Source organism: Lissotriton vulgaris, chromosome 8 (genome assembly GCF_964263255.1).
Source record: "Lissotriton vulgaris chromosome 8, aLisVul1.2, whole genome shotgun sequence".
NCBI classification, from domain to species: Eukaryota; Metazoa; Chordata; class Amphibia; order Caudata; family Salamandridae; genus Lissotriton; species Lissotriton vulgaris.
In genome coordinates this window covers 819920668-819933887 of record NC_141696.1, presented here as the reverse complement: position 1 = coordinate 819933887, position 13220 = coordinate 819920668, and the positions used below count along the sequence as shown (strand labels likewise).

The 13220-nt window shown below is 45.0% G+C and overlaps 1 protein-coding gene across 1 annotated transcript in view; it reads left to right on the top strand.

The window, feature by feature from the left end:
- Positions 1–13220, top strand: part of CNOT11 (CCR4-NOT transcription complex subunit 11) — a 159229-nt gene that overhangs the window by 131358 nt on the left and 14651 nt on the right. The window contains exon 6 of the mRNA XM_086934715.1: positions 230–326. Coding sequence (XP_086790841.1) covers positions 230–326 — 97 coding nt within the window. The remainder of the gene's footprint in view (positions 1–229; positions 327–13220) is intronic.

Genomic DNA, 13220 nt, shown 5'->3' with positions numbered 1-13220 from the left:
AAGTTTCTTTTTTTTTTTAAAGAGCGATCACATGGATGCCTTGTAGTCCTTTTTTAACTTTAAAACATGTTGCACAGTAGCTGGAGCTGCTGTGCAACATGTTGCAAAAACATTACCAACACCAATACATTTCGCAGAGGCAAAACCCATTTGCTTTGCCGGTGCTTGTTGTTTTCTGCTGTCACTGTGCTTTTATTATGGGATTTAATGTGTTTATTTTATATTACAGGCTCACTACAGCTGTGGACCTCCCTCCAGAATTTATTCACCTTTACATTTCAAATTGTATCTCCACTTGTGAACAGATTAAGGATAAATATATGCAGGTGGGTGGTTGACACACTTTGACATGTCCTTGTTTGTTGAGTCCCAGAGAGAATGAATGGGCAATATTTTGACTATTTCTTTATTGTTATTAGCTTTTTCTTTTCTGTTGGCTTCTTCTTTTGATGCTGTCACATCTAGGAATATAGCATAACCATGCTGCTGCTATTACCAATTACCCGTGTCATCTAATGGTCTACATGTCCTGGCCTTTTAACCAGTAGCATCTTGCTTGCAGATTCTGCCCTTTAGGCCAAAACATATAGTGGAAAAAGGCAACCAAGTGGTGTGTAATGTGGATGCAAATAAAAAACCAGGATTGTCCTATCCAAAACTGCTACTTGGCAGCACTAGCCTTTAAAACTTCAATGAACAATCTGAACTAGATTTGGTGGACGCTCCGTGCACTTCTGGAGGCCAATTGAATAAAATCTGCCCCTGCTACTTTGTATGGCAAAGAATTGTGGGGTCATAAAAACTGCATAGCCGTCCAGGGTGTAGATACCCATTTTCTTTAAATTGCTACTAATGCACCCACTTATTTATTCTCCAATGATTGATTTTGTGGTAGCCTTTAAAGCACTGCTGTACTTGATTCCTGCTAGAGAATTCAGCACAATCTTTTAGGGACATTTTAGCAAGATTGATTCATTTTGTAAGTGTAGTGTACCAGACTTGGGAGCACTCACCTGAACTAAATGTACAGGTCTATATTATTAATGAAATACCTGTATGCCACCTTACCATACTGAAGGACACCTACAGGGATAGGATCAAAAAGAACCTAGTATTGAAAATTGGAACACTTTGGGCACTTCAATATTGTGTTGAGTATTTCAGATACTTTTAGATGATATTTTACCTGTAGGATGAAAAAGTTCTACATTTTGCTTAGGCTATGGGGGTCTTACTTTTGTGGAAAAAACGAGTACATTGGCTGGCTATTCTTCCCTTCCATACAGCTACTGTGTCAATATATCTCACAACATACTTGTATATACAGGTCTTTCTAATTTGCGCTTTATGCCTTCCTAATGCTCCACCATGCTATCATAATAATCAGGAGGGAAGAGTAGCTGGACATTTTTTTATTGAATGTATATTAACTAGTATTGTCGTACTTCACCATCTATGTAGTATGGTGCCCTTTGCTGTCTAATTGATGAATTGTAACTGGAAAATGTATCTGGAACAGATGCCTGCACAACGTTTGGTGCCTAATTTATTGCAGTTCCATCATGGCTGAGTCTGCATGTTGCCACCTGGTAGCACAGGTAGGTGGTTGGGATGGGGGCTTATATGGCGCTGTTAGAAGCCTAGAAGGATAGTTTAGAAGGTGAGGAATATGCAGAAAGAGTAGGGGTCCACCAGAAATGTAGTTACCAAAGCTAAGTATTTTTTCCTTATGGGTAGGGTTAACAGGATTTCCTTGGTGGCAACAGAATATACTCCAGTACTGGGCCTTTTTTTTTTTTACAGATGACCATTTTCATGTTGGTTCAGTTAAATCAACCAAAGTGAACGTAGAGTACAACTGCCAGACAGCACAGGCGGCTTGTTACACACAAATCTAAATATAAAACTAAAGCACTGAATCTTTTGTGACCGCAAGTCATTTGGTAAACCTGAACTCCTGTGGCCAACAGGACTATACTGCATGGTGGGGGTGTGACAGACTGCCTCCTAGTACTACTTTGGTGAGGAAGAGGCAGGTGCACGAAGAACCTATAGCTATATAGACCACAATCTCCACAGTTCCAAGGTAAGCAGTGTTGCTGTTAAATTACCTAACTGAAGCAGTTCTTCAGTTCATGCTTCTTCAAGTCCGTTCTATTGAATATGATCTTGTGACTGCTTTGGCAACCTCAGCCCATTGAGAAATCTTCTACTTATTCTCTGGTCAGGTGAGGCCTTGGGAAAATCTTCCTGGCATCACACCAGCTTCTCCTGACAAGTAGTCTTGCTTCTCATGCAGGCTGTTAAGTTCTCCCTTCTTAGGTCACACAAGTAAGGCTTAATACAGGATTCCCAGAAGGCCCAAGATGGTGCCATTGACTAAGGTTTCACTTTTGTTAGCGAGACTTCCCAGCATGACCACTTCTTTGTCCTGGTGATTCACGAAATGCTGGCGCAAGGAGGCACTTATTCTTAGTCCACCTGGATTTACGGACATTTCACGACGGGACAAACTAGACTCTCACTGGACACTACCGTTTGCCCTGCGTGATTGTGTGCTTATTTTAGTTTAGACAGGGGGCATTGAGGATAAGTAGTCCCCGCTGCCCTCCCCAGCGTCCCCACAGCCATTTCGCTATCTGCATTTGCAGTGCTGTTTAATTAGGCACTGCAGTGCAGGCAGCAAAATGTCCATCTGCATAATTAATGCAGACCAAAGTCCGCATACCAGCCTTCCGGTAGCAAAAGCTGGAAGCCTCAGGCAGCCAGAAGATCATCTTTTTCAAATGCCTGCAATCGTGGAGACATGCAACTTCCCTTCATCTGGTTTCTAGACTCTGAAGCCAATAATCACATTGGACGTGTTTGGCACTCTGTAATCAACTCAACCACCTTGTCCAGTCCAAAGTAACAGTGATGGCAAGAGAACCTGGGTAAGGGGACTGGATAGGGCTCTACCCAAAGAAGGTGAAATTGTTCCAAAATATCCTATTTTTGTGTTCCATCAAGCATACCCTTCTATCAACAATTGAGCATACTTTTTGTAAACCAATGTGAGGATTGTTCATGTTACCTAAAATACCTAAATGCTGATTGTGCAGATGAGATTGACTTCTCCTTATGACGATGTGCAAATTTGATTAATTTTTTTTCTCTTTCAAGCTTGGCACTGCAATTTGCCCTTTCCAAGAGATTGGTATCATCTCGCTGACCAGAATAGTATTTAAGTTAACTAGAACTGCAGAATCTTAAACATTAAGTCTGTTGGTACATATATTCCAGTCCTGGCACTTTATTACCTTTCTGCTTCACCGGGGTTTCTGAAACAAGATCCTTGCCAAGTTCTCCTCTGCACTAAAATGTTCAATTGCGAAAAGAAGGGTGGCCATTAAACCAGTAACTTTCAACTCTCGGATGTACAGAAGTCTGTTATGGACAAGCCCTTTGACGGGACTCTCCTTCTTGGAGATAAAGTGGGCTCTACTCTGGACGGCTTCAAAGAAAGGAGGATGCTCCTTAGGTTGCCTGCCCTATTAACTGCACAAGCCTTTCCTAATACACCCATCCCCCGAATGGCCATACCTCCCTAAGTTTTAGCTTGTAGTTAGTGGAGCACAGTCACCCAGTTGGAGGCAAGAGCCAATGATTTTTACCTCGCTGGCAGGCCATAACATCGGAAAGGTGGGCCCTGGAAATTGTGCTTAAGGAGTATGGTATGCCCTACCCTTTCTGGTCACTCCCCCTTCCATCATCCCCAGAACAACTGACGGAGGACCATCCGTCCAACTTACGGCAGGAAGTGCAAGTCCTTTTGGCCATAGGGGCTGTTAACAGGGTGTCAACAGGGTGTCTGCATTGGAAGTGGGTCATGGTTGCTATTTCTGCTACTTAGTGGTGTCAAAGAAGGATAAGGACTTATGTCCTATTTTAAACCTGCACCCTCATAGCCTGCCTCCGGAAGGACGAATTCAAGATGCTCACTCTGGCCCAGATCTTGTCTGCCCCCAACCCTGAAGACTGGATGGTGGCGGTGGATCTGCAGGACATATACTTCCACATCCCTGTCGTCTGATCCGACCTTTGTTACCTGCAGTTTGCATTTAGACAGGAGTATTATCCATTTGCTGTGCTCCCTTGTGGTCTTACCAGCACCCCTCGGGTGTTCCCAAAAGTGATGGTGGTGGCAGCACATCTTCGAACGTCAGGGATCCCACATTTCCTACCTTGATGATTGGCTCCTGAAGGCGGGCTCACCAGAGAGTGGTTTCCTATCTCCAGACTACAGTGAACCTCTTAACATCCTTGGGGTTCACTATCAATGTGCGAAAGTCACAGCTGACTCCTTCACAGCTGTTTCCTTTAATTTGAGCCATTTTGTATACGGTCCGGTTTCATACATTTCCTCCAGAAAGGAGAGTGCAGGACATTCAGGCTGTGATCCTGATCTTTCAGCCTCTGTCCCGGATTTCAGCTAGGTTGACTGAGTCTGCTGGGACTGATGGCCTACAGCTTCCTCTGGTGAAGCATGTCATGCTATGTGGTGGGATCTGAAGTCTCAGCGGGCCCGACATCAATTGTCAGTGGCAGACTCTTCTCCCACTCCACCCAGAGCTAACCGTGGTGACCTATTCATTGCTTTTGTGATGGGGCGGCCATCTAGTAGAGGTGGAGGGCAGGAGCCAGCCTCTCTTTTCCGGTGGATGCATGGCTTCACATCTACTTCTAGGAGCGGCGAGCCATCCGCAGAGCTTTCAAAGCCTTCCTGCCCTCCAAGAGATGGCTGTTACAGGTGCTCACAGGCCACACCTTCACAATGTGGTATTGCAGCAAACATTGCAGTGTGGGGTTGTGGACCTTGTGCTGTAAGGTTTTCCCCTCTGGTAATGACTGGATCATAAAGGAATCTTCCTGATGGTGAACCACCTGACGGGATCATTGAATGCCATGGTGAACTAACTCAGCCATCGACACCTAGTGGATCATGAGTGGCAGTTACAACCAGTCTTTTTTTCCACGTATTGGGAGAACCTAGGCATTATCTCTTCACCTCCGCCTACAAGGTCGGAACTTCTGGTTTAGAGTTTCCAAGGCGTGCCTCTGTCAGACTCTATTTGATTTAAAATCTTTATTCAGTTTTGAAATAAAACTGCTAACGTACAAATAACAGTTCCCAAGATGCATAAATGAAACACCTTGTCATATAGGTGTTGCATCTGACCTAGTGCTCTAATATCGGATGCAGAATTTGTCACGATGCATTACAATATTTTAAAACTCATTTGATAAATTACAAAATATATATAAAATACAGAATTTAAACTAAAATAACAAATTGCAGGCAGTAAAAACAGAATGTCACAGGATTTGTAACCTATTTCAAAACTCATCAGTTGCAACTGAAAAATCAGCATGAACTTTTCTTGGCAAGATATAAGGCCAGCCAGCTCACTGTAAAGTGCTAATGCACTTTGGTAAGTTTAAACCGAACCTATAGGGTCACAAGGTGCCTGTGCAGATTGAGGCATAAAAATAACCTGCTTGAAACCTATCTGCTGCTGATTAGTTGGCCTTGCTATGATGACTCCTGGTTATCCACTAAACTCTAAAAAACAAAGACCTCAATCTAGGGTCCATTATGTTAATATATAATAAAGTGGTAAACCTATTAAGACACAACTTTCAAACCAATAACTGCAGCACTACGAACCTTCAGTTTCACTTGCTCATTCTAGTAGCTTCATAAAAATAGAATGTTATGGCTAGACTACCAGGCCATAACCTCAACATGTAGGTATATAAATGTTTTGGGCCATCGGAGAGTCACGTAACATACCAAAAGAGAGGTTAATGCATAAAAGATGTTTTCTAACCTACTTGGCTTCCCAGGTAAAGGAGGCAACATTAAAACACATATTTGAATTATACTAGGAACATAGATATAAGTAAGCATCATTGTAATTCCTAATATTAGCTAAAAACAATGGTTTTAAATAAACATGTTTTGATACCAGTATAGAAGCTACAAAATAGGATAGCATTGTTACTCTTCTGGACATGAGCATCTGTCCTCTGATCAGGCTAATAGGATTTGCTGTCACAGCAACAGGACAGGGCCCTGCACCTCGACCTCCTCCATCTCCACCTTCATGTTTTGAGCTTGAGTGGCGACAGCAGAACACTTTTACCAAAATAACAACCACCTCTGGGGAAATGTCAGTCAGGTGGCCCTTCACAAGAAATGTATAAACTTGTTGTTGGACATATTTGTTGTCTGGTGCGGCACACGACAGATGGACTTCTCCAGTCCACAATTAAAGGGTACCTTTCAGCTCTTTTGGCCTTTTTACGGTTACCGGATCAGCCCTCTTTACTTCAGTCACCTGTTGTGACATGCTTTTCGAGAGGGCTCCAATATTTGTTTTCCCCTTCTCCCTTTGTTACGCTGCAGTGGGATATTAACCTGGTCCTCACATATTTGAAGTGCACCCCCGTATGAGCCTCTGCACAGCTGTCCTTTGTAGCTTCCAGCCCTCAAGACCAAATGATTTTTTGCCATAGTCATCGGCCCAATAGATGCGCAAGTTATAGCTCTGTGTTAATCCGTAATATACCACTTTCTTCCTAGACAAACCAGTTCTAGGATCCATTATTCCAAAAGTAGTGATGCCTTTCCACGTTCAGTCAAACCATCACGTTGCTGGGGCTCCGTGCTGCGCCTCTCCCCTGTAAGGAGGAGGAGCTACTCCACATCCTGGAACCCTAAAAAAAGCTGAGCTGTTAACTCAATCCTACCAGAGAACACAGAGTGGACAATTAGGTTTTTATGGGCTTCTTGGGAGCGACAAAACCCAAAGCCGTGCAGAAAAGTACCATTTCTCGCTGGATCTTACTCTGCAATAACATCTGCTATGCCTTGGCCAAGAACAAGTCCCTTGAAAGGTTAAGTGCTCTTTCCACCAGGGCCAAGGCTGCTACCACTGCATTACCACTTGATATTTGTCTGGCAGTTACATGGGCGTCCCTCCACATATTCATGAAGCAATACTGTCTAGCAACTCCGGTTCACCAAGAGGGGCTTTTTCCCCCTTGGTCCTACAAGATGTTTTTGTTTGAGCCAATTCACAGACCCACATCTGAATAGGCATTGCTCTGCATCTATTCACGCGGCGAGGAATCTGGTTATAAATCTCATTCAGAAGAACAAGTTACTTACTTTGGTAACTCTTTCTGGTAGAGAGACTATCTAACCACAGAGTGCTTGCCGACCCTCCTTTCTCCCCGTTCCATGAATTGGAGTATGTCTAGTAAGAAGATCCCAATTCTAGGAATCAACACCAATTTGCTGTTGGGGTTCTGCGTCTGGGAGGGGGGGGGGGGGACTAATAATCTTAAAAGCAAAATATGTCTGCTCACTGGAGTGACGACTGTAATGGCTCTGCATGTCATTTCCTGAGCTGAACAGCATCCGTGCAGAGCCACACAACGCCACCTACCAGTGTGCAGAGGTACTGCTCTAAAGTTAGCGGATCCAGTGTGACACCTGGGGAAGTATTCAAAAGATGAGGAATCTGAGGTTCGAAAGTCTCTACCAAAAAGGGTGTTACCGTAGGTAAGTAACTTGTTCAAATGGAATAGTGAGTCATCACTTCACAGGCTTACTGTGGCCCAGAAATCACATCCCGGTGCCTACAAGGTTCAGTTATGTCATTCATAGCTTGCATTGCTGTCCTGATAGTTAATTCCAGATCAATGCTTGTAAGTGGTCACAGTTTTGGAGATTTTATTGGCAGACAAAGGGGGTCATTCACTAGCTGCGCACAGCTGTGGAGCTCTTTGTCTTGGTACATTCACTGTCAAATCAAGCACTCGGTCTTTCAGTAGTTGTGGTATTTTCAACCCCACTTGATATGTTTTGGGAATTTTTAAAGTTCCTTGTACCATCCACAGTCCCCAAGACAAAAGATGGACAGGCCATTAGATCTTGGACTGTCTCATTTGAAGGTAGTGTTTAAATCTAATTCATTCAGTTCAAGATCACTGGTCAGGAATAGCCTGACCACAAAATTTCTTAACGCTATCCCACATTCAAGTTGTTAAATGCGGAGTCTGTTGTACCCTGTGCCCTAAATTCCTTGATCATAGATTTAGCATATCTGACAAACATCTTTTATTAAGAGACCTCAGTCCTTTACTCCAGCAACACTCTATCCATCTTTGTTTAGCCAAAGTAGGGTGGCTACCATTTGCTGCCATTTTTGGGATTGCCTACTGAGTATCGCCAAGGCTGAGGTCTACCCTGGAATCAAACTCCAGTCAGAGAAGACATCATTTAAATCTAATATAGTTTGGTATGAATTATTGTGTGGTAAAAGGGGATTTTGCAGCCGCAGGAGAGGTTTAGGTGTGGAAATGAGCCAATTGGACCCATGCAAGTAACGGATATTTTGGGCCTTCCAGTCCTGAAATGAGAAAATGCCTTTGCCTTTCTCTCTGAGGGTGATCCATTTTGCAGGTGTCCTGTAAGCACTCAAAGAAAAGTCTCTTATAAGTGTTGCGAGGTTCCCGAAATCTTATCTTGCAAGAATTGAGTAGTGGCGCATAAATGTCTTCACACGCTGGAGCATAACAGTATTGATTGAAAGTGCTTCATGTTGCGAACAGCCTCACATTGGAGAGCTTAATTGATGGGCAGGGAACCCATATTGGTAGGCAGCCATGTAATATAAAGGGAGCAAGCAGGAGCCATGCTGTGTTTAAAAAAAAAAAAAAATCCTTCTTAAGCCCCCTGGGTTCCAAGCATTTCTCTAGAGGGCATGACTAAAAGGAGTTTTCACACGACCACACAATTTAGGTCAGAAGTGCATGTTGATGAATGAAATGTCTTTTTCAGTGTGGTTGCTTCTATGCAGATTTTTGGCCTATTGAAGTTCAAATAGAGGTGACAAAGGCTAAGGGCCACTGCAGAGATTGCTTTTATATGACCAATAGTTCACATCTTCCTAAAGAACAGATGGTTCAAAGCAATGGCATAAGTCTTCTGTCAACCTTACAGTGAAAGGAAACTTTTTGAGGAACACTCACTGGAAGCTGATCCTGCATGGCTGTGCCTTAGTAAATTGCTAAATCTTTTAAGGAAGCCCTCGACTAAAGTACCCTTCAGTTGGTTAGTAGATCAACACACTTCTAATACCATGGGCAACGAGTAACTGACATGGATACTGGGAAACAGTCTAAGCTAGCCATCCCAGCAACTTAATACCCATGAATAAAGGATTTGATGTTACTTGTTTTTATGGGCCGTAAAATGTTTTTTGCATCTCTAATCTAAAACCCAGTTTTAGTGCAGGCTGGATGTGACCCTCATTATATGCTTTTACATTTTATACTGTACACAGGGTAAGGTTGAGGAGGAGCCGAGACGGGAAGGACGTGGACCGTCTCGGCTCCCGGCCAGCACGCTGCTCCGGCCTGGAGCCCAGCGTCCTTGGGAGGCCCCCCGCGACGTACACGCTCCATAATTGTGGCGAGGGTGTGGGGCACCTGCAGGGCTACCCAGATCGCTGCTTGTGCCGGTGGAGCGGCGATTGCTGAGTGCTCCTGATCCCCGCCGAGGACCCAACATGGCGGCCGCCCGTTGCCAGCTCGGGCTGTAGAGCAGCGGGGAGGAGGAGCGGAGACCGGGGACGAGTCGGACGGGCGCTGTGCACCCGAACCGTGTGTGGGGCGCCTGCCGCAGGTCCGCGGTGAACCTTGCTTGTCTGAGAAGCTCACTCGGCTGAACCTGTCCCTCGCTACATCGGACCCTCGGAGGCTGGAGGTGAGAGGGAGGGAGGGTGGAGTCGCTGCCCTGGGAAACATCGGAGTGGAGTCCCTAGTCGAGCAGCGAGACGAGAGGGAAACACACAGCGCCGTCGGGTGTGACGGAAGGGGCTGCGGCACAAGGGCTCAGAGCACCCTGCAGGCAAGAGCGGTGATTCCTCCTCTGCTCGGGTGACCCCCTGCGTCCCCCCCCCCCACCGGCTGCCACCGGGACCCTGGGAGCAGGTCTCCGGTGCCTACAGTTCACGATTGCCCCCCGCCCCACATCAGAGGATTCCCACAGCCTTGAGGGCAGTGGAGGGGCTCGGGGACGCTGTTTGATGCACCAGGAAACCGCGGAGATTCGGGGGCGGCAGTGGACGAGGCCCCCCCCCCACTAACTAACTGACGGGCTGCTACACAAAAAAGGTCATACATCTGGAACTGAGCACTAACGGACGGGCTGCTACACAAAAAAGATACTTCTCTTGACCATCGCTTGTACTTTGACACAACCCTTTGTTCAAAATGGCGGGGTGCTAAAAAGAAAGGCAATAAATCACCGCCTGTGCCTTCAGATGCCCACGAGGCCCCTGCAAGATAAGACTCCCTCACAGCAACTCAGGAACTGGGCTAGCTTGAAAACGAAACTGCCCTCCCTGCTCACAAAGCCACAATAATAAAAAGAGGACTACTGTCTCTTCTCCTCATATGGGGCGGCCATCTTTGCCTAGTCTCTCTCTCGGGTGGATAGCCGGGGTTTACACTCATGTGTTTACACCATTTTCTGGATAGAATGTTTACCTTCTTATATGGCAATACTATATCTCTAGTTGTATTATGTTCACTAGTAACTCCGTCATGACTTCAAACAAAGTAGTTGTAAAGGGACAGCTGAAATTCCAGGAGCCTAGTCCCGACAGGTCGACGATTTCGAAGGGCTGGAAGAGGTCCCCCACTACACGGTGGAGGAGGGCACTGGACATTCCAGGAGCCTAGTCCCGACAGCTCGACGACTTCGGAGGGCTTGAAGTGGTCCCCCGCTACACGGCGGAGGAGGGCACTGGACATCGAATGCTGTCTTATTTAAAGCGCTTTGATAACCTATTCGGTTCAAGTTATTGAAATGTGCAACGTAACTGATTCTATGTAAACTGCTGTGTTAACATGTAACGAAACTTGTGCTATGTAAAGCGCTCTGATAACCTAATCGGTTCAAGTTCGCGCTATAGAAAACTCTAAAAATAAATAAATAAATAAACAGAACCAAAAACGTAACTGTTGAATCAAGATGTCCTTGGAGAGTCCACAATAGAGAGGGCATCTTGGCTAATTATTTACAGAATAGCAGTGCCAAGGCTCTAGGACATTAGTGGTGAGTAAAACCCACTATGCATGTTACTAAATAGCTGCTAAAATCTGGAGAAAAGGGCTCAACTTGCCAACTTCCAGTAGATATTTTCTTATGAGGTCAGAATGGAGAGCTAAGGCTCTCACCAGATGTTTGGTGAACAAGACACACACCTGCAGATTATGTGGTAGGCTCTACATCAAACTAAAGATTGGTGTATCCTCCCTCTCTCACTCCGCTTATTGGCTTGGTGTCATGAGGCTAATTCAGGCAGTGTTTCTTTTAAAACCCTAGGGAAACAAAGTGTTGGAGATGCATTAATATCTGTTTATTTTTTAACATTTATTTTTATGTAAGGCATATATGAAAGTACAGTTTTACTACCTTCTTTTGCAAAATGATTTTGGTGCTATGCCATCTAGAGTGTGCATTATACCAGTTGACTTACATATTGTTGCTACTTGAGACTCACTTTGTTATTCCATGCCATTTCCTATATATGCTTTTGCATTGGATGCAGAGCATGTCGTCTGCTTTTGCCTCTAGGGGAGTCCCAAAATTGAGACGCGTGCATGATGTTAACCACCCCATCACCATTAGCTTGTGAATGCTCCCGACCACCTCCTGCCCCCACCACTCTTCATGGTTTGGAGTATGATTTTCCTTGGACCTCTGCTTTCTTAAGTTCCTGCTTCCTCTTCCCCATCTGTTGCGATTCTAGACTGCTCTGTTTAGTGGCAATATTGTGGGGGAACAGTTGGTGGTATTGATGTGAGCCTGTTTACCATAACTAAAGACTAGAGGCAAAAGTAACCTCAAAGTCCCTTCTTACTCAGTTGCCGTGCTAGCCTACTGTCCCTGTTGCCATCGCCTAAACTCCTACCCTCCCCAAAAAACCCGACATAGTGGACATTGTTAGTGGCGCAAGTACACAAATGCTGTGTCCTAGTATATCACGTAAGTTCAACACTGTGTGGTGGGGTGTCAGAGCAGTGGACCTTGAATACTTTACTCAGTCCATATGATCTTCTGTAATCACTTATAGTAAGTCATGCAAAAATATACACCGCTAGGTTCACTTAAAGAAAACTCACTGTAGCCAAATGGATGTGGAAGGCTTTACGCTTATGAGAGAAATGACCAAATATAGTGCTGTTATCGGTTATAGTAGGTTGGCAAAATCATATAGGAGTCTATAGTGAATCTATTCTTAATTACATTAGGAAGCTTCAATTGCGCAAAAGTGTGCTAATAAATTAATCATTTTGAACGTTTGCCTATAGTAAAAAGAAGTGGGGGGGGGGGGGGTAGTACCATGTTTGCAGTGTAAGTCATGCTTATGATTTAAACAGGCAGCTGAGCACTAAGATGGTTACTGTCCTTCGTGGCTCAGGTACAGGTCCTTGTTTGTTTATTGTGTTAAGAACCTTGGGTGCCAACAAGTTTTAATGTCACATACAGCAGATTCAGCAACAGAAGACCCAGTTATTAACCCCTTGTGCGTAATGAGTGACAAAAACCACAGGCAGAAATGAGTAATTACATCTTTCCCCAGCAGTAGTAGGGAATGCCAAGATGGTGGCAACTCAGGTGGCAACTACGGCCCAGGCAACTTCCTACTCTGACAAAATCCTGGAAGCTAAATCAAAGCCCAAGGAAATCTTCCACATAATAAAACAATGCACCAGTGCCATCACTGAACCCCCCCCCCCCCCCCCCCCCCGATCAAGACTCAGGACCAATGCAATGAGCTGGCGGAATTCTTTCATAATAAGGTGTTGAAAATCTACTCTACCTTCCCAACAATAGCCTCAACCCCGGATGCAACTGATTTACCCCCCCCTAGAACCCCCCTCTCCCCAGACCAGCCAACTCTTGACCACTTCCCCCTTCTGGACCTTGACACCCTTGGCAAAGTGGCACGCCAAGTTAAGTTGGGCTCTCCACGTGACCCAGCTCCTCCAGAAGTCCTGATGCAGGCAGGTGAAGCTACCTTGCCTGTAATCTTGGAACTTCTAAATTCGTCAATATCCGCATGCTCAGTCCCCATAGCTTGGAAGCAAGCCATGGT